Consider the following 26,056-nt stretch of genomic DNA (forward strand, 5'->3'; position numbering starts at 1 on the left):
CAGAAATTATAAACAAGCGTTGGTAATATGCCCTAGCCCAATGAATTACTAAACCCAACGTGAAAGGATTTGTCTCCCTACCCTTGGTGAAGGTTTTTTTTAGTGAGCCGGTACTACAACCTAGCCCAATGGATTGCTAAACCTAAATGGTATTGATTCAGCGTGCTGCAAAACATTGAACTACTTCTTACGTACATTATTATATCATTTTCGTACATTATTATACAGTTACGTACATTATTATATGATATTTGACACAATCAAGCTAATGACGAAAATATGCTTAATTTAAACAATATTTGTGGATAAAGATGCTGCAAAATCAATAAGATAGTCAACTAAAATATTTAAAATTGAGAAAGGAAAACAAATCAATGCAAAATAACTACTAAATCACGATAGGCGTGAATTATGGAATGAGAATAACTACTCAAAATGTTAACTTACTTTACTACCCTTTTCGATTTTTTTAATGTTTAAATTAATTCCATGTGGCACAAATATAGACCATTAGATGTCAAGAATCAATATATTGTTGGTTCTATCACTGAGGAAAGTGATATTGCGATTGTCCTCTTATAACTAAGTTCTAGCCTTCTTCTTAGGCACTTGATAATTTCAAGCATAGCTTGAAGTCTCATACTTCAACATATATTCGATCATTACTTAAATGCTATTCAAGCTTCATAGGGCTTCTACGTTCGCAACAAAGTTCACAAATTTCACATTTCACTCTCATAGTGATTTTATACGATACCTTGTATTTCATTGGTCATAGATTATCACCACATGAAACTTCATTCATTCACAGAACAATCAAGCATGTTTATCCCCATAAGTCATATGACGTTCCATAGCATAACATCCATCGTATATTAATATATGTAAAGATTAACACTTAGTCAATGCATCATCCACACAATCGCATTTCCAACTTCATGCGGTTCATGTCCATCTATTTCACAATCACATAATTGCAACTATACATGCGTCACACTTCACCTTCACATTTTCAAAATCATATAATTTCAACCAAATATGCATTAAAATTTTCGCCTTCCAAATAATCAACATGTACGTCCTTCAAGTTAAATTTGCAGTTTGAACATGTAATAACAAATCTCAACATCAAGCAACACGTATTCACAATCATACTTCAATATGTGATACATCATGCCTCATTATTAAACAAAAGCAATTACACATTTGCATAGTGTCTCCCGTTTCATAACTTCACCACATTTTCCAAAAGCCATAGTATTTACTTCATATTTCCCCTAGGAGTTGCTTCGTAGCAGTCAAGTAATCACAATCATATAGGATTTCATTCATCCAAGCGCATAAAGTCTAACACATATTTGTCGATTTTCTTTATCGAGTAAAATACAAGTTCACTTGCACAACATCATTCATCATTCTTGGCATAGTCGCATTTAGCAATTTCATATCCATGCATATTCGTCATTTCATACTCCAAGAAAATCTCCAAATGTCACAACAATTTCCATTCATTTCAATTTCCAACATTTCATCATTCAAATCAATATTCAAAGATACGGGTTACCTCATTCTTCGTGGTTGAGCGGAGACGAGTCATGGTGTTGAGCTTTCGATGATTATCACTTAATCAATTTACACAATTTCAGATTTTAATACAACAAGACTCTTGGGTCCAACGCGGAAAGAACTGAGGCTCTGATACCAACGGTAACAGCCCGACATTTTAGGGTATAATAAATACGGTGACTGCTACTAAGGCGAACTTACAAGCAATAAAGACTTAGGCTAGGGTTTCATTCAATGAGATTTGACCAAGGTATTTAACGAACTATTAAAACAATAAGTCAACGGTTTAATCAAGAAAAATCTAAAGATGAATAGATATCATAACTATGCTCAAAGGTCAAGGGTTTAATGTAAATCCAACAAAACGCATTATGTCTCGATATTCTAAGCAATAATGAAATAGTTCAAAAGCGATGATACTAAGTTTTATGTTTAGCGGAAGCAACCAAGAGAAAAGTGAAGAACATGTATGAAGACACAACTCCACTTGATGTTTCAAACGATCATATCATTATTCAATTTATTAGCTCAACACCGCCACCCGCTCGTCACTGCTCAACCTGCACATAGGGAAAACACATGCAGGGTTGAATATTTTAAACATACTCAGTGGACTCATGCCAAAACGTTTTAATAGTTATGCCACCCTTACCATAGTGAACTCGAGGTTTAGCATTTATTTAAGAATAGCATCGAGTATCACAAAAATATTTCATCGACTGGCCAGTCAAACAATACCTCCCATTTTCTCATCAATCAACAATATCATGGTGCGACGAAGTGTGGCCACACTTTCGCCCACGAGACCGGCCGACTAGCAAGGACGGCTCCCGATCTCTCGTGTACACTAGCCTGATAGGGTTTGCGGCCCAACTCAGACCCGAATTTGTTTATATAGCCCTATAGCCTAATGGAGCGCACTCGCAAACTAGGCATCAGGCACACACAATATCCAAAATAATCATAGGCATGGTATAACAGTTTAATCCACCCTTATTACTCCACTTTCATAAACTTGCAACATAAGAGAGAGTTTAAGAATAAAGCCCACCTCGATTCCTAGATCACAAGTATGTTCTTCTTCTTGCTATCACTCCGTGAGCGCGAGTTATCACCTTTAATTTATGTATTACAAGTAAGTCTCAATCATCGATCAAAATCATGCATGTTCCCACGTTTCCCTTTTTTTCCAACAATTAGTTTTAATATCACCATTCAAAATCAAAGTACGATTATCATATCGCTTCTATTCGCACAACACTCCAGATTTATCATCAAATCGTGTCACGCATGAGTGTTTCAAAACACACCCACACACGCACACGATCACACGCACCAACACACACACACACGGTTTCACACACGCACACACACACATGTGCACCCATTCATCAATTAATTTCCCCTTCACTCATTCTAAATGCATGTGGACCCAAGAACACCGATTAATCGGTAGATGAAGAAAAGATCAAAATAGAAATACCTTTTTCGATAGAATGAACGGTAGAAACAAAGTAGTAGCCTTGATTCTTCAACAAATTCTTGAATTTCGACTTCAATTCTTCACACAAGATGAAGAAATAATGGAGAAAGTAGAAGAAAATTTTGAGAGAATGGGGAGAGGGAGTGATCGAAATTTTGGGAGTGGGGGGGGCGATTTCTTTGTGATGCTAGGGTTTTGATTCTCCTCCTATATTTATAGAGTGCAAGATATAATCCAATAATTAAATAAATAAAGATTTGGAGGAGATTTGGTGGTTGTAGTTGGCGTTAAAATGGGTGAGATATTAGGGGAATTCGAATTTTCATGCTATTTAATTAGCATATGATTTAATTCGAATATTTCACGGAGTAGGATAAAATATCACGGAGCAGAATAAAATAATAAATCCTCCCTAAAAATATGGAAGTAGGCGTGAATTTCAATTCCTTACAAGGAATTTAATTAAAATCCTAATTTAAATAGGATATGGCAAGATCTTCTTAGATTTGGCAAGATATGCTAGGATATTTGAATTTATTTATGGAAGAGAATGAGTAAGAGATCAAATAATAAAATAAAAATCCCTTCTCCCATAAAATAAGGGGATTTTCGAAAATCCCCCTAGAAACAACATAAGGGCCGAAAATTTCATCAAATATATAAGGGATGATCGGACTTTGGATTTAAATTGGATAATTATCCCAAGAAATAATTAAATCTAAGAAAAAAATAGAATTTCTTTCCAATAAGTAGGAGGGGTCGAAAATTCCACTTAATCAAATAATGCTCCTATTAAATTCTCACTCCTCCATTAGGAAAATAATTCACCACAATTATTTCACCCCGCATAAAAATATTCACATATTCGCATCACCAAATCCACCATTCTAATTTCACCGTCACGTCACATTTTCAACGACTTTGACCATTCCACGGCCACGTCATATTTTCCACAATATTGACTATTCCATAGCCACGTCATATATTCAACAAGTTTGACTATTCAACTCAAACTCAACTCCATATCGCAATTAGGTCACAAAGAATATTGCAATAAATCACTCATCATTTAATCCACATATATCATAGCATTGAAAGCATTTAATGCAAAAAATTTCACGTCTCAAAAATTAGGGTTCGAAAAAGTGGGATGTTACAGATTTAGCATTTAGGGTTAGAGATTTAGAGTGGAAACTGAAATAATATTTTAATATATTTATATGAAAAAACCTCGTGGTTATGGGATGAGGATAATCTGAGAGATATGGGTTTGGGAACAAAATTTGATAGCAAATTGTAGTTGGAAATTGTTGTAACATTGTGGCGTGTGGACCAGGTCAAATATATATCGATGTGGAAAGCATAGCAAAAGGATGGCATGCAGTCTATAAGAATCCATATTGATAGGATGATATTGGTCGGAGCTACGACCAACTGAGCCCATGTAATTGGCAGGTTAAAGCATCACTAAAGACGCGCGACGATAGATGGTCAATCAACTCATAGGTTGATTGTCATTGTTGTATGGGAGATCACAATTCAAGAGAACATGTTAATCTTACATCTTCCAATTCGAAATCAAATAGAAAACGATGTTGAATTCAAGTCTCTACATATATGAAGGATAAATTTTACGTGAAATGCAGCTACAAGAAAGCATGGAATGCTCGCAGAAAAACTATTGAGCTTATATATGGTGGACGCGAGGGGTCATTTAGACAACTCTCCAGCTACCTAGACATATCCACTTCAGTGTGTGGTGTAGTAGGTAAGATCGTACATTCACTCTTGCCGCATTTGACAAGGCAGTCAAAAACAAGCCTCCTAATATCTTGTAGTACTTTGGGGGCATTTTCCTGGTCAACATCTTCTTTCGTCATGTGATACACACGAGCCACTGTCTCTAACTGTGACAAAGAACGTGAATAGTTAATGACATAAATAAATGCAATGATAAAACAATTATATAAAACGATACTTATAGATGATGCACCAATATTCATCCTCATTATATAACAATTAAATAGAATCCCTAATTAAGAAAACACTTTCATATTATTAGACAAAAGAAATAATCCTTTATGTCCTAATTAAGCTATCTTCTGAATCTAAAGTGCTTATGCTCTCCTGCAATCAACAGCAAATCATTGAAAAAAAATGCATGTCCTAATTCGGAAGGAATTTGTTGACATAAGATCAGTAAATAGTTATTTCAAAGTAAAAACAAAGATAATTTGACTCAAGTCTCTATGACTCTACCATGTCACAAATGCTTAACATCCATTAATGCATATGTAATTGAAATACTACAGCATGGACATATAACATGATTCAAGAAGTCATAATCAACACGGCCTCAGCCATATCACTCCCAAAATCTGTTTACAAATATGATACAGAGAAAGGACTTAAAAACGGTGATGTTGCTTAGAATTAACTGCATAAGAGAAAATTCAAAATTGGAATGAGAAATTAAATTTCTCTGTCCTCATTCTGTTGAAAATGCAAGCCAGGCAGCAACCCCCTCCCATCCCCAAAACACATACATAAGAACAATATCAATAAAGGCATAAAGCTGAAGTCAGTGGAAATTTCTGAAGATTTTGAAATTTAAAAAGGGACAGTGAATTCAGAATTAAAGATGAACCAAGGAGAAATATGAGAAACAATTTCGGTAAAAATTTCAGAAATCTTTACAATATATAAAAAAGGAGTTTTGGGAGGTTTTGAATAATTATTTATGATAAGGGATGTAAATGTAATTAATATAAAATTCAGAAATTAATTCTAATAAATATATAATCCTAGATTAGTTTCCCATATTTTCGTATATCCGCGAGTGAGGGGTGGTTAGCAAAGATAATTTGATTCTAAATCTTTTGTGCAATCCATTTTTCACTTCGGATTAACTAAATCTTGGCTCCTCAAAACCCCACTGATCTTCCTCACAACTCAAATTGAGATTTCCTAAATTTTGTTTTGATTGAATAAAATGATCGCTATATTCAAATTCAGCAACATGAAGCCATGTTGTAGAATCCTGTTGCCCTCCAAACACACACGTTTTCTCTCCAAATCCTCTAATTTCTTGCCCAATCCCAATTATTGCTCCGTTTTCCAATTGCATACCTCTGCGCCCACTTCTTTCGGCTTGAAAGCCACTCTAGGTCGGACGAACTCGACATGGGGCCAATCGAGAATCTTCTCCAGCTCCTGCCATTTCAATTTCAGCAACCAATTCCTGGTTGCCAGAGCTGCGCTGGATTTGAGGAATTTCTCAGCGTCGGTGGAGAGCCGCACCAACGACAAGAATTTCGATAGAATTTACGCATCAATGTGAAGCCGCTGCAAGAGGATAAAATCGGTGCGGAAGAGAGGGTTGAGGGTGGGGTAAATGTGCGGAAGAGTGAATGCTCGAGGGAGGTGGGGAAGGAGGAGTCTGAGATGGAGAAGGAGGCGTGGAAGCTACTGAGGAACGCCGTCGTCACGTATTGCGGGAGCCCTGTGGGCACTGTGGCGGCGAATGATCCCAATGATAAAAGGCCGCTTAACTACGATCAGGTGTTTATAAGGGATTTTGTCCCTCCGCCTTCACCTCTCTGCTCAAGGGTGAGTGAGAGATTGTCAGGAACTTCTTGCTTCACACCCTGCAGCTCCAGTAGTCTGCTTTCTCTGTTCATTTGCCACCTATATTTATATTTGATTTTTGTGTTTGAATTTTGGATTTGTTTTTTATCGACGCCTCTTTTGGTTTTTCACCCAATAGACATATTCACCTCTCTCTCACTAGATAAATAAATACTTTTATTCTTTGTTTATCATTTTGATTGATGTTAATTTGTAGTCACAATAGCTTTATCTTCTTTATTTGGATGGCTAGGGAAGCCTGAACAAAATTATGTGTTGTGAATTGTTCGATTTTGTGTACTTTCATGGATCTCATACATCTTATACATCTTATGCTTTGCTCTACGTATGATCGTTTTAACACATATTGATTACTGACTTTGTGCATTGCAAATTGATTTTTTTCTTTATTTTATAAAGTTTTAGGTGAGGCAGACGACTGTACCTACGAGTTATGTTGAAGAGTGACGAATTGTGAATAATTGAAGATTTAGTTTATAATGATATTGATTTTAATTTTATAAGCTAATGTAGTGTATAAAGAAGTTTTAAAAATGATGAGTAATCATCCATTGTTTAATTCTTCATTGTGATAGATTTTTATTTTCATACTCTATGATTTATTGTTTAAACATTATATTACGTGATTTGTTTCAAATTTATTATGCTTCAATGTTGATTTGTATAAATTTTTTATTCTCATATAACTAAAATTGTTACTCATATTGTTCATTGTGAATATTGATTCTAATTTGTTTAGTTAATAAAAAATTACTAACATTTTAAAAAGGGAAATGCTATGCGGCCACATTATGGCCGGCCATAAAATGGCATTTTAGTAAATTTGGATGCCATAGATATTAATACTTCAAATATCTTATTTAATGCCCTAATAATTTTACACTATTGTCCTTTTTATTTAAACAATGTTTTTTTAATTTCTCTTCTCAAATCCGATTTTAACATTTCTTTTTAATTTATTTTAATAAATATTCACCTAATTTTACGATCAATTGAAGTTTAGATGTATCAACTGGAAAATGATTATAAAAAAAATAGAAATTTGATTTAATTACAAATTAATTGATCAATTAAATACTCAAGTGAATTTTGAGATTAACTGAAATCTATAATTCTTAAACTGAATCAAAGATGAATTGAAATCTTCAAAGTCTTCAACTGAATTTAAAATCAATTGAACCAGTAGTTGAATTTGAGATAAATTGAATTACTCAATCATCCAATTAAATTTAATACATAAATTTTCAATTATTCAACTAAATCGAAGATATATTGTAGGTGTAGCTAATAACGACGAAATCCCAAATTATTTAATTAAATAAACACAACATCAGATTTAAATTTTCATTTGAACTTAAGATAAATTTCAGTCCACGATCACTCAAATATAAAAAATGGATTAAAAAGCATTAGTTTATCATTATTAGATTTTAACATATTCTTATTTTTAATCATTAGTAATAAATTATGTTGCGATGCAATAATACTATTTACTGAAAATGGAATTAAACTATAAAATGGTTATTAAATAAATTAATAATATTAACTGATGTATTTATGAACTATAATAATTGAAAATATTTAAAGAATGAAACTACATAAGTGCATTATATATAAATAAAGATATCTCCACAAGTTAAAGGGTACAATTGTCCTAATATGTTTGTAGTTTTTGAGGTGAATTAATTTTGTTGAATTTGCATTAATTACACTAATTTTTCTTTAATTATTTAAGTGTGTGGCTAGCCACGTTACGATCATTTAGCATCATTCTTTTAAGAATATATTAATTTAGTTTCTTTACATACTTTGACCGATATTTTCCTCATGAGAGTATCAAACACGTCCTAAACATAAAACCCCAAACTGCAGTTATGAATGTTGCATTGCTAAACGAAGAGAAATTTCTATTTAATTTACAATTATGGCTAAATTCAAAGGTTTCTTCTCACACAATGTAAATCTGCTGCCCTAAACCCTAAATCTATATCCAACAAAAATATAGCAATAATAATTGAAACTAAGGGTGAAAAGTTACTTATTAACACTTAGATTCGGAATGAGAGCAGCCGGAAGTCGGATTCACGTGGAGTTTCGCCGGCTGGAGATGGTGGAAGTGAGAGCAGCAGCGCGCAGGGGAAGGGGAAGGGGAAGGGGTGTTGTGTATTTGAAAAAGACAGGCGAGAGCTTTATAGTGACGCAATGTTTCAGCATTCCAGAAGTACTAAAGAAGCCAATGCAATTTCGGAGACAGGAATTAGTTTGCTCGAAATTAAACAAAGAGATCTCTTCCCTGCCTTGCATACTAGGCACTCCAGGTTTGCTGGAAATCAGTGTTTCCTCGAGTTGTCATTGTGGTCCGACGACAGTCAATTAACAAGAACTCGGCTGCATTACTAAATAGTGCTCCATGATAGAATAGGTATCCTGTTTGTAGGATAGCAGGCATGTATAGAGGATCATAATTCATTATATAATTTTTTAAGGATTAGACACCACAGTTGTTTATGTCATTTTCTTCTTCTGAATAACATGTAACATCATCTCCTACCAACCATACACAAAATTTCAGTGCAATCATTGAGGGATTGATATCTAAACATTGCCAAAAGACTACCTTTCATTTATGACGTGAAGATAATAAATAATGATGCTTTTAGGCAGCATAATCAGATTTCACCAACTTAAATGTTCTAGTTACAGGAGAGTCTCTAGTTTGTCTAACTAGTCTGTTGTCTTTTAACAGAAGGCACAATCACAAATGGTGACAAAGTTTTTATTTTTGGCAAAGGCTCCAGTAGTTCCTGTTATATTGTGCTCTGTTGGAATTCATTGTTTAGTTCTCAATGAGATTTTTTTGTTCTGAACTTCTGTTAATGAATGAGGAATTCCTCTTAGTTGTGTGCAATATTAATTTGCTAACAAAGTACTATTTATCTTTCGCAGGTGCGCCATGTGATTCTTCTTCTATGCCAGTTTGTGAATTACATTGAAGTGAAGAAATTACCAGTTTCACCCTTCGGAACAAGAAAAGGAAGATCCAAGCTTTACGCAGAAAATGTGAGACGGCTGATGGCTAATGAGGCACTACATACTCTCTGAATGTCTCTTTTAGCTATAAATATTAATGTCAAAATTAGTATCAATAGTTTCTTATGTGTTTCTAGAGTTCACTCTTGTCTTGCATTGATGATTCGGACTTCCACTATTCCTGGACCAAATAACAGGATGTTTAGTTACTTTAGTAATCTATGAATTACTTACATCATATATCATACAAAATTCTATTACGTAACAAGCAGAAGCTTTATACTGTGGGTGTCGTTCATTTATCTGAAAACAATTTTGTGTTGCTCTTATGTTGCAGGACAATCTTATTCTTTCCGATGTTGGATTAGCAGAGAAACGAGTTTGTCATGCTGTTCTTAATGGTAATGTGAGTATGCCTCCTGTTTTGCATCAGAAAGACGATTGATAAATTCATCTGCTTGCTGTGAATGTTTAACTAGCCCTTTGATTTGCTTATAAACAAAATTTAGGCTGCTGGAGCCAGAATTTGTTAGGAGATTATGTTAAGATCTGTAACTATTTTGCACACAGAATGATGGTCTGAGTGAGATGTTACAATGCTTCTTAATCACCATGTTTCTGTCTTCGCTTCAGTTATTCTACATTTTTATTTGTTAAAAATGTGGCTAATCTGAATGGATCTTTTATAGGTATTTATCTGTGATTCATTTTCTCCTGCAGCAATGCATCGCATCAAGATTCAGAAGATTGAAATTTGCTTTTTAATGATATGTACATTTAAGTGTACAGTACTATTTTATAATTGCAAAATGTTTTATGATGGACATGGTTGTGTACTGGGGTTTATTTCAATAAATGATAATCACTAAAAATGGTGAGATACAATGTACTATGATGGAGCAAATTTAGCATCCGAGCTGGAAAATAAAACCAGGTAGGTATACCCATCACAATTACACTTTTTTGTCTTTTTCTTCTTGTTCTTATTAGTACCAACCTCCTTTGATTGGTTTTATACACAAATAATAACTGATAATAAGAGAAATAACTTTATAAACATATGGAAGAAGGATAAGAATACTGTACGAGAGTAATGGCCCAGCGCTGCAGGGAATTATTTCTGGGATCAGTGGTCCAGTCCCAACTTCAAATTTCATCTCTTTTTTGCAACCAATAAGTATAAGGTAAAAAAAACCACTACAAGCGTCTAAATTAGCAGAATATCATTTAAGGTTCAAAAATTGAAATTGTTATTCTATTTAACCTTGTATGTGTAACATAGGATTTTTTCTCCTCTTAAAAAGCAAAAAATACATCATGAGTCATGCCTCAAGTAACATTAATTGACCACCAAAATCAATGTCAATCCACGCATCATCACCACCCTTTAGATGACCATAAATCCATAATCCCAACCACGATCACATTTAATCATTTTTTTAGGCCGTTTTGTGCGGATAACTGTGGTTACTTATGAATGGTTGACCAAAGACATAAACACATGAGCATGATATAATAATGCCATCCATATCTTTTTGAGACAAGTAGACCAACACCATTATCATTCATCAACCACTTACATGTGACAACAAAACCCCACACATTACACTCTAATAACACCACCACCCAAATATACACCGCCCCAACAAAAATATGACATGATAATCCAATCTTTGAATTCTTGAATTTGTTTATTTCATTTAATAACCAACTTATTATGTGCACACTGTATTATTGCCACTAGCAAGTCACTATTAACCACGTATACTTCAATCTAATCTTTAGTCATCTCTAATAAATCATTTTTCATAAAATAAGCAATCGAATCGCCTCTGATGCTGCAAAGAATTAAGAAATAGTACAACCAAATCTTGCTCACATTGCAAGAAGGAAAATGCTCTGTTAAAAAAAAACTAATCTTTGATTAAGAAGAAACATCAAATAGTTCAGACATGAAGGAATATCCTTACTAGTCTATAATAATCTTGATCACAATCGAAAAAATGAGAAAAACAAAATATCTACATGTAATAAACCCCAAGCAACTTAAACTGGGGCCAATAATAATAGCTAAAACAGTAAAAAGATCAAATAAAAGGCCAGACAGAAACAACATGAATGGAGAATCCAACCTAAAGACAAACTGATTCGGTCTTTATGGGCCAACGTTCGTCTTCCATGAAAACTAAAACTTGAGGCATGAACTTCTTAGGCCGCAGCAAGAGCAAGGAATGCTACCAACTAACCTCAAATCTACGAAGCCTTTGGATCAGTGCCTCAAACGCGAGTGTTGCCATTTCCTAGGGTGAGCTCAAGATCATCCATTCCCACCTCGTGGATCCTCTCACCTTCCCATGGCTTCACTGCCATGTGCTCAAAGTCGAACTCTACACCCTTGCCCTTGTCCAACATGGCATCCTTGGAAGGAACAGGTTGAGCCACGGGTTTCACAAGATTGAAGGTAGGAGAAGTTGGGACCATGTTGGCAGCATTCGTATAGGCTTGGAAGTTCATCCAACGGCCAGAATCAATGGTGGAGGTGTCAGACTCATCGCACTCTGGAATGGTGGTTGGAGTGAAGCGCTGGACACGGGTTGGGCTGGCAGGGGCGGAGGCAGCGTAGAAGGGTATATTCAAGGCAGACATGGATTCTTTTGCAAGGGTCTCCAAGTTAAAAGTTTGCTTGGGAAGTCTTGTAGGGGAGGAGAGGGGTGGGGTAACAGGGGCACTGTTGGATATTCGAAGAGGAGGCAGAGACGATGAAGGGAACGAGTTAAGGAGGAAGGCGAATGGGTGTGACGAAGCATTTCCATCTAGACGGGATGGACTGGGGAAGGACGAGGATGACGGACTCGGCTGGTAGGAAGGAATGGGACTTGCAAAATAGGAAGATGGTGGGCTTGGATTTCTTGAAGAACTTGGAGTAATGTTGGTTGAAGTGCCTCCAATTTCCATTGGGATTGGCTTGCATCCCTGTATCCAATTCAAACATTAAACTTAACACCCATACAATCTCACACATTACCTCTAAATCATATGAGAAATAGCCATATTAATAGGTAATTCTCAAAATAAGATATTGTAAATGTTCACCATCACACCAGTATTCAAAATTAGACAGCAAGCCTCAATAAACCAGAAACTGCTAAAATTTGTACTTCTAAACTTCTAAATAAGTAAAATTTACTACCAAATTCTAGAAATTGAAAAGAACAGATTCGAGTACTCATCTATGGCATGCAAACACTTAATACAAGTGCTAGATCCATAGCAATTTCAACTCTATATTCTAATTTGCAGCAAAAAAAAGTAGCTAGGAAGCAATGGAATAGAAAAATCTCTTTAAAAACCTTTTCCTAGATGAAACATTAATCATCATGTAGAAACAGAGAAACAAAGATCCCAATTAACAGATCCAAACAAAATCAAGCAAAACCCTACAAAATCCAGAGCAAAATCGAGCTAAAACTAAAACAGAGAGAAGGGGGAAATCATCAATTCACCTTGCGATAGGTAGTGCCATCGGGCTCAACAACCCAACCAGCCTCATTGCAGAGAGCTTTGAGAACTTCATTGTTGTCGCAGTGCTTTGGCAGATTGTAATTCCCCTGCGCCCTCAACCCCGTATAAATCTTAGCTGCAATCGCCCTCCTCCTCCTCTCTCTCCTCCTGTTGTTCTCTCTCTCTCTCCACGAAGGCTTCCTCCTCCCTGAACCGTCGCCGCTGCCAGCTCCGGCAGCTCCGGCAGCACCCGAGGACGAAGCTGTTGATCCTCCAGCTTCCCACATCATTTTCGCTACACGCACACTCTCTAGATCTGTGTGATTTAGGGAGTGATGGAAGAGGAGTTTATAGGGCTGAGGGGAGCAACGGTGAAGAGGAATTAGCGTTGCCAAGTGTAGAAGAATCACAGTGTGTGTTTGTGTGTGTGAGTGTGTTCATATCATGATATTAATGTGCATGTTTTGCCTTTCTTTTATTTGCAGAAATAAAGCAATAATTGAAGTAATTTTACCAAGGTAAACTGCTATCCTATGAGATTTTATCCACTTTTACCCAGATTTGATTATAGTATATTTTAAGAATTTTTTTTAATTTATGGCAAAATACTTCGATATTCATTTTCATCAATGATCCGTGATTAAATTATGCCAAGTTATTTTTATATGAAATAAAAAACTGTTATTATTATTTGTAACAGTTTATAAAATGTCAAAAATCAAATCTAATCAAAATTTGTGAAATTTAATTAGAAAAGTAATTATTTGAACTTCTTTTAACATTAAAGTGAAAATACAGACAAAATATTACATGTTCTTATAAAGTTGTATTTGGAATTTTATTAAGTCCCTATCAAAAATTTTCAAGCCATTTTATGTTAAATTATGGATTTAATATTTATATGAGAAGAAGATGCACTGTATTAAAATTGTAGTACTAGTATCTTTTTTGATTTCTCATAACTATATACTTAATGTTGCTTTATTAAACATAAAATTGAACTATTAAATATGTGAATAATAATTTGGTAGGTCGAGGGACAAGGTAAAATATATTTACTGTCATTTTATTAATTTGTTAAACACTTATTTATTTATATATTCTTTTAATGAGGGGAAAGGCAAAAGAGAAATCTTGGTGCTCAAAAAGAAGTTTTTGGCCAAAATTCTCATTCCTCGGTTATCGAATTGGTCAACAAACCAATCATTTACTTCCACGTCATCTGGAGCCTAATATTTTACTTTTCTCTCATTAGACTTTTGACTTCTAGTGTACATAATTGGCAAGAAAGCTGATTAGGATATATGCATTTATTAATTAATAAATTAATATTCGTTTTCTCTCTTTTTGACGATGGGAAATTAAATACAATAGTACTACATTTATCTTTATTTAAGGATGAGAGTAAACTATATGCTTCAACTAATATGACAAGTAAGATTTTCAAACGGACTTATATTAGATAACTATTCAGTTTCGGCCCTCATAAATGAGCCAGTGGAATTAATAGGTGTGAGTGTGATCATAGCCACAATTATTTACCTTCCAAAATGTCACCCTATAACCTTAAAATAAATGGCATACCTTATTTGTTGCGAAAGGGATTAAATCCTATATTAGCCACAAATCAAAATTATTATTCAGAGGCGAATAAATAACTTTATCACTGTAAGGCATGCTGACGCAGTTATTCAATTGAATTTTTTTTTAGTTCAAGATGCCTCAATTATTTGACGATTTTTATGTTTGAATTGAACCGAACAACATGCTGATTCTAGTAAAAATTTTAAAACACTAATCAAACCAATGATGGCTCACATCAGTCCGTGTTAAAGTCGGATCCGAGGTAGTATCCACGAATCACACTATAAAAACTACTCCATCTGTAATTTTTATTTTACCGACAATATTGGTAATTCTTATTTTTCGTAGATGAATAGTGTTACCGATGGAATATATCCATCTGTAATTTTTCCTATTGGCATCTCCGATGAAAAACGACTGTCAGTGCAATTAGGGCATCTGTTAATAATTATCGACAAACTTATTTTGTTAGTAATCCTGTTAAGTATCTTGCAGATTCATTTCGTAATTTTACAGTTTGAATACAATAATATCATATTTTTAATTATACCATCAAGTCAATAACAATAGTTCCAAATGTAAATTTAATAGATAAACATTAAGGTACTCCCTCCGTCCACGAATAAGAGTCTCATTTTCCCATTTTGGTTCGTCCACGAAAAAGAGTCTCGGTTCATAATTACCTTAAATGATAAAGAGACCCCACATTCCACCGGCTCATTCCACTCACATATCATTTAAAACTAATATATACAAGTGGGACCCATATTCCACTAACTTTCTTCCATCCACTTTTTTTAACATTTCTTAAAATCTGTACCGAATAGAAATGAGACTCTTATTCGTGGAAGGAGGGAGTATAAGTTAAATATAATCAAATTATGTAGCAAAAAAGCTCGGTAGCAAGGGCAAGACTATCAGCAACTCTGCATGCGATCCTCTCTTACCTACACTGTTCATGGGTGTCACATCACTTGCTGCCCTTCATTTCTTATTCAAGCGACAACATCTGCAACTCTTCCTCTTATAATCATCTCTTCTCTAAAGTCCAGAGTCTTTGTCCTAGTGGCAAGGAGCTTAGACTTCAATGTATGAGGTGTGGAGTTCGAGCCCTCTTGACATCAGTTGTAATTTCCTCCTTTATATAGAAGTTTATTTTATTTTTATTTTTTTTAAAAACATCTCTTTTCCGAACTATTCACCAAGTTTGGTCAAAATCTGGTCTATCCCACAAAGTTTAAAATCCGCTAATTAAATCACAAAGTTTCAATTTTTCTAGTTTATCATGGGTAGAATTTCAGGAGGAATATTTGCATCTCTACATTGAAATCCATCTTGAAATCTCAATCCAACTTTAACTTTTGATTACACTTTGGATTATACACACATCTTTTTTGTGATTTAAATCTCAATCCAACTTAAAGATAAGGCTCATTTTTATTACACTTTGGATAATACAAGCATCTTTTTCGTGATTTAAGACCAGATTTTGACCAAACTTGATGATTTAAATGGCAATTTTCCCTAAAAAATATTTCATTTCATGTTCGACACGTAATTCGAAATTTCATAATTATTTTTATAAAAAACTATGTTTAATTTTTTTATTTATACAAATTTTAAATTAGTACCCCTTCCGTCCCACAAAGTTTGCCTCGGTTTGACCTGGTGCGGATTTTAAGAAATTGTTTGACTTTGTATTAGGTGGAGTTGTGTAGTGGAATAAGGGTCACACATTGAGGGATGTATTTAATGTCTATTTTTGGAAAAATTCCAATTGAGACAAATTTTGTAGGACAGACGAAAATGATAAAATGGGATAAACTTTGTGAGACGCAGGGAGTAGTATGTAGTTGAGTTTAAAGCTATATCTCAAAATTATTATAGTTAAATGTTTTACTATCCTATAAATATGTCTATTTTTCATCATTATTTATTAGACTGACCATATGTTAATTTTATCGATAGCAGTCTGATTATCTCGCTTGGCTAGCCCAAAACCCGAACTGTTAGTATCATGGTTGAATATTTATAACCAGATAAAATCACAACCCGATTTGCCCACTCTTGATTAACCCGCAACCTAAGCAAGGTTGGCCTGAAATCTGGGCTGACCAATTTGATATCTCAGCCTGCATTATCGCTGAAAACCTGCCAATCGCACAGAGCAAGTTTATGGGCGCTACTGCGGAGTGCCCTTACCAACTTAGCTCTGTCTTATCAAACTCTTACAATAAGATTCATTAAAAAATGTGTCCTGCATTATCTTCAAAGTTAATACTCCACTACTAGGTACCAACTCTCATTAAAATATAGTAACAAGTTAGTTATTCCATCCAATTTCAATATATGGTCTAATTTCGTTAATAAGTCAAAATCAAAATGGACCAATAGAGGAATTCGTAGTAATGTTGTTAATTCCATGCTGATGCTATCTATACCAAACAAAATATAGTCACTGAGGATAATATTATTATTTAGATTGACAGGGACTTAAATTTGAGCTGACTTTTTATTCTTAAATAATCTTTGATGTGCATTTCTAAATAGTGGAGTGCTAATCTTTGATGCTGCGATATTTAAAGGTTCAATTCTGCAAATCAATGATCTAACATATGCAAAATACAGTATAATTATCTCTTCACACTCTTAACTAGAAAGTGATTAATAGCATAATCCTTCCTGCCTTCTTCCAATCGGATTCGCATAATTAAATTAGTCACATAATTTTCAAACAAAATAAAATGATACTCCCTCCATCCCGCGTTACTTGCACTAGTTTTCTTTTTGGGCGTCCCAAGTTATTTGCACTCTTTCCTTTTTTAACAAAAGACAAAACATCTAATCACTCTTTTTTTATTCTATCATTTACTTTACTCTCTCTTATCTTTCCTACTTTTTTCATCTCTCCTATTTATTTAATATAATTTCTTAACCTCCGTGCCCAACAGTAAACGTGCGACTAATCCGGGACGGAGGGAGTACAGTAAATCTAAACCTCGAAAATCTGATCAACCACACCAAAGAAAATTGCTGAATATTACCAAGGTCCAAGAGGCTTTCCACATTCATGAACTCATCATGACCAACGCTATTAGTACACTTTTACCATTATTACAGTCAATCTTACAATGTACAGAATCTGTATAATAATATGTAGTATATAAAAAAAACAGATTAGTAGACAACAACAACAAGTAAGATTATAATAAACCATATAAGTTGAAACCCAAAAGTTTTGCTATGCTATTTCATGGCATAGCAAAACATCTCTTCAATTTTTCTACAACAGACACCAAAGGTTGTTTTTACTAATTCTGCCTATGAGCAATGTAATCCGCCAGTGCAGCGAGCGGGGCCGCCTTGAGCGGATCGAAGTCAGACAGCTGCGCCTTGGCCTCCTCGTTGAGCTTCTCGGCAAACTCGACCGCCTTGTCGAGCCCCAGCAGCTTCGGATATGTAGTCTTGTCGACAGCCAAGTCCTTCCCGGCCGTCTTTCCCAACTCCTCCGACGACTTTGTAACATCCAAAATGTCATCCACAACCTGGAAGAGCAGACCGATCTTCCTAGCAAAAGTTCTTAATTTCTCGACTTGATCGTTGCTTCCGCCTCCCAAGATAGCCCCCAAAACCACAGAGGCCTCTAGCAATGCGGCAGTTTTGTGAATGTGTATGAATTCCAATGTGTCTAATCCTACATTTGCTTCGCCGGTGCAGTTGAGGTCCACCACCTGCCCCGCCACCAGCCCCTCCGTCCCGATCGCCTTCGCCAGCTCCCCCACCGCCGCCAGTATCCTCTCCGGCGCCACCCCCACCGTGGCCGTCGCCATGAATTCAAAAGCAAATGCCAACAAAGCATCCCCTATAATAACAGAGAAAATCATTCATGATTTAGCTACGAATTCTTACTACAGATTTCAATCAACAAAACAAAAAAAAGGTTGATTGCTAGTAATTTATTTAATGTAAAACTAAAAAAGTGAGGGCATTAATTTCGCTAATAAATTGAAAAATCAATACTAGAATTTATGCATTAATTGACAATTAGTCCAAGTAAATCTGAAGTGAAAATCAGGGGTAGATTAGTCATTAGCATCACCTGCGAGCACGGCGACGTCCTCGCCGAAGACCTTGTGATTGGTTGGCTTGCCGCGGCGGAGATCGTCATCGTCCATACACGGCAGATCGTCGTGGATGAGCGACATCGTGTGGATCATCTCGACGGCGCAGGCGGCGGGGATGGCGGCGGACTGGGGGCCGCCGACGATCTCGCAGGCGGCGATGCAGAGCATGGGGCGGACGCGCTTTCCGCCGGCGAGGAGCGAGTATCGCATGGCCTCGTGGATCATCGGCGGATTCCTGAGCGCCACGGCGTCGTCGAGCGCCCTGTTGACATGATTGGCCTTTTCGAGGACGTAGGCGTTGAAATTGAAGGGCGTGGAGATTCTCGCCTCTTCGCCGGTGAGCACGGCGGAGATAGCGATTGGCCTGGACGGTTTGAGGAAAAGCGGTTGGAATCTGATGGATCCGAGCAGAGATTTGGAGGGGTAAGGGTGCTTTAAGATTGAGAGGTTTTGGACCCAGGCATCCACCAGATTCATGGACCTCATTATTTTTTTTTTTCAATGAATTGAATATTCAGAGTCTCAGAAAGTCAGTTGGTGTTGGTGGAGTTAATTAAAGTCGTCCACAAATGCGCGCACACATGTGTATATATAGTGACCGTCTGAGTCTGTGAGAGAAAGAGAGTGGAAGAGAAAAGATAGGGTTTTGGATGAGGGGGGCAAAAATGAACCTACACAACCAGTGATATAGTCACATATAGGAATGATGTTTGGAATCTACTAAAAAAATTGAGTCAATAGGTTTGAACCAAAAATATTTGTCTCGTTTTTTATGGTAAAATGTGAATGGTTTAATCTTTGTAGTAGATGCAAAATCGATAAAATATAAAGTTGGACGACTAAGTAATCGATTATTGGACGAGAGTATGATATACTCTCTCCGTTCCATAGTAATGGAGGCGTTTCTTTTCGGCACGAAGATTAAGAAAAATTGTGTTAGGTGAATTAAGTAAGAGGAGAATAAAGTAGAAAATGAAAAAAATAAAGATATGAAGAGAGAAAAAAGTAGGAGAGAGTAAAGTAGGTATGGAAAAAAATGTTAACTTTTACTAAAAAGTGAAATAACTCTATTAACCAAAATGACAAAATGACTCTATCACTATGGAACGGGGAGAGTATTAAATATAGAAGAGTATATATTTAGATGATAGCGGTAAATTATACGATGATTAATGATCTATTTTGGCTTTTACATACAAAGAGCATTTTTATTTTACTATCTATAAAAGGTAATTCTGAGAAATCAAATTTGGCATTGTTTAGTTTAAGATACTTGTATAGTTACAATTAGGTGTCCGACATTAGTTCTAGGATCATTGGTCAATTTTCTAAATAATTCTATGCAAAATGAATCTTTAAATCAGATTTATTTACATGTGATTTAGCCACTAGGTCATAGGTTTAGCAAGTATAAATATAGCATAAAAATCCAAAAAGTAAGGATGTAAGATCATAATGTAGAAATAAGAGAAGACCAACACAGAGAGGCAACGAGCTTCAACATGTTGAGATAATCCGATACAATAAACTCCAAAATAAAATATCTTATTCGTACATGCAGGTTATAAGACGATAATGTAAGAAAAAAATAGTATACAATCTTCATTCACAAAAAAAAAAAAATCATATTTTTCCATTTTCGACCCAACCAAAGTTAGTTTTGTGGGTCGTCCATAACTAAGAGTATATTTTATAGACGAAGATATTTATCGCATACACTCACATTAGTTGATGAGTCACCTCATATTTTCCTTAACCTCAACAATGAATCAACAAAATTCTCAAACAAATAACTACTATTTCAATAGTAATAAAATATCTCATTTTACTTTGGCAATTTCTACAATGTTTTATACGTAGATCTCACATTTTACAAATTCAATTGACCCACATTCTATTATAGTAATAAAAAATGAAACTCGTGTTCAACTACCTTTTTTCTAGTTACATTTCATAAAACTTATGTTGTAGTAATACTTTGTAGTGTTTGGTACCAGGTGTGATGAGTTGCGTCTCAAGTCATGTTAGTTTCGAAATCAACCTCTAGTCCTCTAGTTTCCGTGGCATGACCGTAGCGACTATAATATATGTAAGAAAAATAATCCACAGCCATTAGAAACGATTAATATAAGTAAGAAAGTTAATCCGCAGTCATAGAAAACGATTTATATATATAATCAAAATTGTAACATCGGAGCAGGAAACCAGTATTACGTCAAATGTAATTGGTTAGCAATGAATCTTTGCTTTTAAAGCACAGGCGAAATAGACCGACTAAAGATAGTACAGTAACTGAATCAATGAATATCACACATTACCAGTCAATTATGCAATTGTCATCAAAATATTCTAATTGGTTAGTAAGTAGTAGTAATAAATAAGAATCCTCCTTTTCTGACTCTAAATTTTATGATTCTGGTACAAAATTGACTAATAACAACAGTACAGTGATAATTCATTCATCTCTGCGGTTGTTTTTGAGAAAATATCTCATAATCACTCCTAAACCTTTAGATGGAATCCTCAAAAGTAAGAATTTTGTACTCAACACCTTATGATTATAATAAATTATGAATTTACTTATCTCTAGAAGGAAGGAAGTACCTCGAATCTTGAAAATGCAGTGGATCATTACCCCATGAAGTCCACCCTTGGATCATCTCTCTAGCAAACAGTTCTATGCAACGTGCAGGTTTGGGTCCCGGGATGTAGTCCAGTAGCAACTCTGATCAGAGAAAATAAATAAGGATCAAAGCAACAACACACGACGATTCAAGTAGATGAAAAGATCGCTGCTAGAATACCTCCAATTGGGGGTTTCCTTGAATGATCTCCTGGAACACTGATGAACACTTGGTTGTCCGGGATCACTACTGGTCTCTGCAACTCTTCAGAATCCATCATCCCCTGCATGGACTGGATCATCAACATTGGGAACAGAATGACAGCAGACTGAAAACTTGACCACCCAGCCTCACCTTTCCATCAATGAGACCCAGGAGAAGACATTCATATGGTCTGTGATGGAAGAGATCCAGTTCACCAATCAAGGAGCCGTCCGCCTTCACCTATCACTGGATTTATAAATAAACAGAGCGCCCTGCTGTGCTTGTTAATAGTGTGAGAATACAATGATACCTTCAGCCAGTAAATCGTAGCAGCAGACTTGACTCCCCATTTGGGAAAAAGTTCATTCTCCACAAAGGTTCGCAATTTCTCCCGATTGGTTACCCATAAGGCTACCAAAGCTCCACCACTATGCGCGAGTTGCTTTACAGGAAGAGATAAAAAGTAGTTATTAGGCAAAGTCTGGTACCTGCAGGTGGAAAACCAAAGAATTGGCAAAGCAAATGAACTTTATGAGCATGTAATATAAACTTTATTCTGCATCAGTGTTAGTAAAAAACAAAGAACTTCATGAGCATACTTTTGTTTCTGATGCGCACTGCTATTCTCCCACGGAGGATCAATCACTATCAGATTGAAGCCACAATCAGATTCCACTGCCAGAGATCAACATGAAACTTTACTTCAGTTTGTAACAAAGCATAGAGTTTTAAGTCCCAGAATCATGCAAAGTATATAAGCTAACTTATAATAAGACTGGGCAGAAACAAAGCCAATAATAGTGCACTACAAACTGGTGTTGTAATGAATAACTTTCATCCACCAAATACACTAAGATCAGACATGTGAAACGACACATTTTAATATCAACAAGGAACTAAGTTCCTTACCGGGAATCAGTTTGTGAATCTGCCTCAGATCAGACTTCCTTGTTGACAAGGAAAACACAGCATTTAAAAAGTTAGTTTGAATACAGTAGTAACATTTAGACAAAATCAACTTCCCAGCAAAAAAATTGCCACCAATATGATCCATGGCATAATCATTAAGCAATTAAAGTGTATCTGTATGTTAAACAATTGAGCATCAATACAAACTAACTCTTGGAAATAGTTTGAACACATACCATATAGACACAACTTTTCTTCGGAAATATAAATTTGTGGTCCAATAGTTCAGCCTCTATGTCATGACTCGACTCATTGGCGATTAAGTTGTCAAAGACTGGAACCTCTCTTTGATATGAGGACCCGATACCTGAAGATTTGAAGGGAAATTTATGCCCATGGGCAGCAAAATCAACACGATGCATCCAAATATCATTTTCATCTATCTGAATCAGCTATTAAAATCAAACTATTCCATAATCCAACTAAACCAAAAGCCTACAATTTCAGTCATGGAAGAAGACGATCGCAATATGATAAACCCTGACCTGCATTTTCAACCGCACTGCTGTCATCTCCAACCTTAAGTACAATCTCGTAAAATGGAGCTTGCCAAACGCTCCCTAACTCCACAAAATCTAGGTCATGCTCCGCAGAAGTCAATTCTCCGCAATTTTCGTCTCCATCACCCCTCAAATTCCTCAAAACTCCCAGCAGCTCACTATCACCAAGCAAAGCTTCATGCGCCTTCAACAAACCCACTCTCACCTCCTACATCCGAAACCACAACACAAACAATCATTTATTTTGAAAGGCATGAATAAAGCACAAACTTCCCCGCGCTTGTTTGGTTAATCACCTGATGCCGTCGTTCGGCCAATTTCTCCCGCGAGTTGAGTGACTGAGATATCTTCTTATCCTTGCCGCGGCATTTGCGCTTTTTGGGATTTTTGGGCGAAACATCGGGATTACAGATTGAAGGATTCGAATAGGGGAAGAAGCGGGAGTAGTAGGCGGACGGAGAAACCCTAAATCGGGTGTATGATCGGTTCAGGACCCGAACAGGATCGATGAAGAATGCATTGGCCTCATCAAGCTTATAGATGCCCGATTTCAGGAAGGCAGCTAACCAACCGTCCGGTTCGGAGGCAGCCATTACCGGCGACGGTGAGTTGCAGTTTCTTTTAGGGGAATTTTGATAAGTTTACTGCACACCAAGGCCCAATTATTGCTGTGAAATTATTCGGCCCAATGTTGTTGTAAGGCCCAAGTTATCCAAGGCTTAATTCCCAAAGTCAAAGCCCACGTGTAGAATGATGTGTAGGGTTAATATTTGTTTAAAAGTTTTCATATTTATAATTAGACTAATTTTGATAGACGGCAAAAATGGTAAAATTATTCAATTTTTCATAGACTGGCGTCATCGACACAATTCTTCTTGTCAAGAGCCTCCCACAAAACTTTGGAGGTTTGGCCCCGACAAAGATAGACTAATGACTATCCACTAAGTTGTTCAAGATATTTCTTGCACAAGAAATCTCTTGATGCCAAACATCATAGGGCAGCCCGGACATTATAGTATGTCTCCTCCTCGGGTACGGTTATAGCATTCTGCTTGACGAAGTTGGCAACACCCAACATAGTTACGTAGAACAATATCTTTTGTTGCCAACGTTTGAATTCTGAGCCCTTAAATTTTTCGTGCTTCTCAGCTTAAGCCATGACCCCTGAGTTTGAAATAGGTGCCATCATTGAGTTGTTAGCGGTAATAGAAGACGATCCAACGATTTCTATTCCCTCCAACTTTGGTTAACATGATTTCGGCAAGAGTACAATATCTCGTTTTTGTAAATGTTGGAAATATTGTAGCATTTACACGAGCAAACTCTCGCTATCACACAATAACCAAAAAACTAGAAGATAACATAACAATATAAATACAATGAAAATAACAAGATGCAAACTATTGTCTTCTTCGAGTCGAGGTATCCTTCTTTTCACAAGACGAGATACGCTAAGCTAGTACTCACGGATTGGGCAACGTTCCCAAAGATGAAGCGACTTTTCTCCTATCGAGTAATTTGTAGGCACCAGCAAACTTAATTTGGAGACGAAAACTGAGCAACACAATGCTCCTAAAATGCAGACTAGAATATTGAGATCTAGAGAGAAGAGGGAATGCTTTTGTAACAGCCCGGCATTTCTAGGGTATAATAAATACGGCGACTGTTAACTAGGCGAACTTAAGGCGACCAGAATATAGACTAGGGTTTCATTTAAAGAGATTTGACCAAGTGTTTAATGAAGATCAATGCAATAAGTCAACGACTTTAAATACGAAAAACAAGATCTAATAGCTAACATAGGCTAAGCTCAAAAGTCAAAGGTTTATTGTAGCTCCAACAAAACGCAATAATTCACCATATTCTAATTCGAAGAAATAAGTTCAAACCAACCAAAGATAATAAGTTTCAAAATATTCAGCGGAAGCATTCCAAGAGAAAGCGAAGCCATGTATGAAGACACGACTACACTCAAAATCCCAACCATCCATATTATGCGATTCAACTGTCTCAACACCACCGACCGCCCATCGCCGCTCAACCTGCACATAGGGAAAACACATGCAGGGCTGAGTATTTTAAACATACTCAGTGGACTCATGCCAAAACATTTTATAGTTATGCCACCCTTACCATAGTGAACTCGAGGTTTAGCATTTAATTTAAAAGATAGCATCGAGTATCACAAAATATTTCATGGACTGGCCAGTCAAACAATACCTCTCATTTTCTCATCAATCAACAATTCATATGGTGCGACGAAGTGTGGCCACACTTTCGCCCACGAGACCGGCCGACTAGCAAGGACGGCTTCCGATCTCCCGTGTACACTAGCCTGATAGGGTTTGCGGCCCTACTCACACCCGAATTCGTTTATATAGCCCTATAGCCTAATGGAGCGCACTCGCAAACTAGGCATCAGGCACACACAATATCCAAAATAATCATAGACATGGCATAACAGTTTTAATCCACCCTTATTGCTCCACTTTCATAAATTTGCATCATAATAGAGAGTTTAAGAATAAAGCCCACCTTGATTTCCTTCGATTTCAAGTACGTACTTCTTCTTGATATCACACTGAGAACGCAAGCTATCACCTTTAGTTCATGTATTTCAAATAAGTCTCAATCATGGATCAAAATCATGCATGTTCTCACGTTTCCTTTTCCCATCGATTATTTTCAATATTCCCATTCAAAAATCAAAGTACGATTATCATATCGTTTTTATTCACACCACAACTCTAGATTTAACATCAAATCGTGTCACGCATGAGTATTTTCCACACACAACACACGCACACACACACACACACGGTC

General features: G+C 36.1%; 3 protein-coding genes across 5 annotated transcripts; all 3 read right to left on the minus strand.

Moving 5' to 3' along the window:
- Nucleotides 1–11,629: 11,629 nt before the first annotated feature.
- Nucleotides 11,630–13,671, minus strand: LOC125191908 (protein BRASSINAZOLE-RESISTANT 1-like). Its single transcript, XM_048089341.2, has 2 exons — nt 13,231–13,671; nt 11,630–12,700 (listed from the first exon to the last, which is right to left on the minus strand). The coding sequence occupies exons 1-2, from the start codon at nt 13,516–13,518 to the stop codon at nt 12,005–12,007; spliced, it is 984 nt and encodes a 327-aa protein (XP_047945298.1). The 5' UTR covers nt 13,519–13,671; the 3' UTR covers nt 11,630–12,004.
- Nucleotides 13,672–17,850: 4,179 nt separating this feature from the next.
- LOC125194100 (geranylgeranyl pyrophosphate synthase, chloroplastic-like) lies at nt 17,851–19,422 on the minus strand. The gene is made up of 2 exons (XM_048092138.2): nt 18,912–19,422; nt 17,851–18,674 (listed from the first exon to the last, which is right to left on the minus strand). The coding sequence occupies exons 1-2, from the start codon at nt 19,420–19,422 to the stop codon at nt 18,124–18,126; spliced, it is 1,062 nt and encodes a 353-aa protein (XP_047948095.1). The 3' UTR covers nt 17,851–18,123.
- A 59-nt stretch (nt 19,423–19,481) lies between these two features.
- Nucleotides 19,482–23,877, minus strand: LOC125194099 (Methyltransferase MT-A70 family protein). Of its 3 annotated transcripts, none has more exons than XM_048092134.2 (10): nt 23,530–23,877; nt 23,219–23,441; nt 22,910–23,040; nt 22,674–22,707; nt 22,364–22,439; nt 22,075–22,252; nt 21,915–22,004; nt 21,741–21,843; nt 21,541–21,661; nt 19,482–19,607 (listed from the first exon to the last, which is right to left on the minus strand). In XM_048092134.2, exons 1-10 carry the CDS (start codon nt 23,824–23,826, stop codon nt 19,490–19,492), a joined length of 1,371 nt encoding a protein of 456 aa, XP_047948091.1. In that variant the 5' UTR covers nt 23,827–23,877; the 3' UTR covers nt 19,482–19,489. The 3 variants fall into 3 exon arrangements, with proteins under 3 accessions (XP_047948091.1, XP_047948093.1, XP_047948094.1); XM_048092136.2 differs by lacking the exon at nt 19,482–19,607 and adding an exon at nt 20,745–21,014; XM_048092137.2 differs by lacking the exon at nt 19,482–19,607 and having other exon boundaries at nt 20,745–21,661; nt 23,530–23,876.
- Nucleotides 23,878–26,056: the final 2,179 nt, after the last annotated feature.

The sequence above is a fragment of the Salvia hispanica genome, chromosome 4 (assembly GCF_029641045.1).
Source record: "Salvia hispanica isolate PSC_SH4W2 chromosome 4, Shi_PSC_v1, whole genome shotgun sequence".
NCBI lineage: Eukaryota > Viridiplantae > Streptophyta > Magnoliopsida > Lamiales > Lamiaceae > Salvia > Salvia hispanica.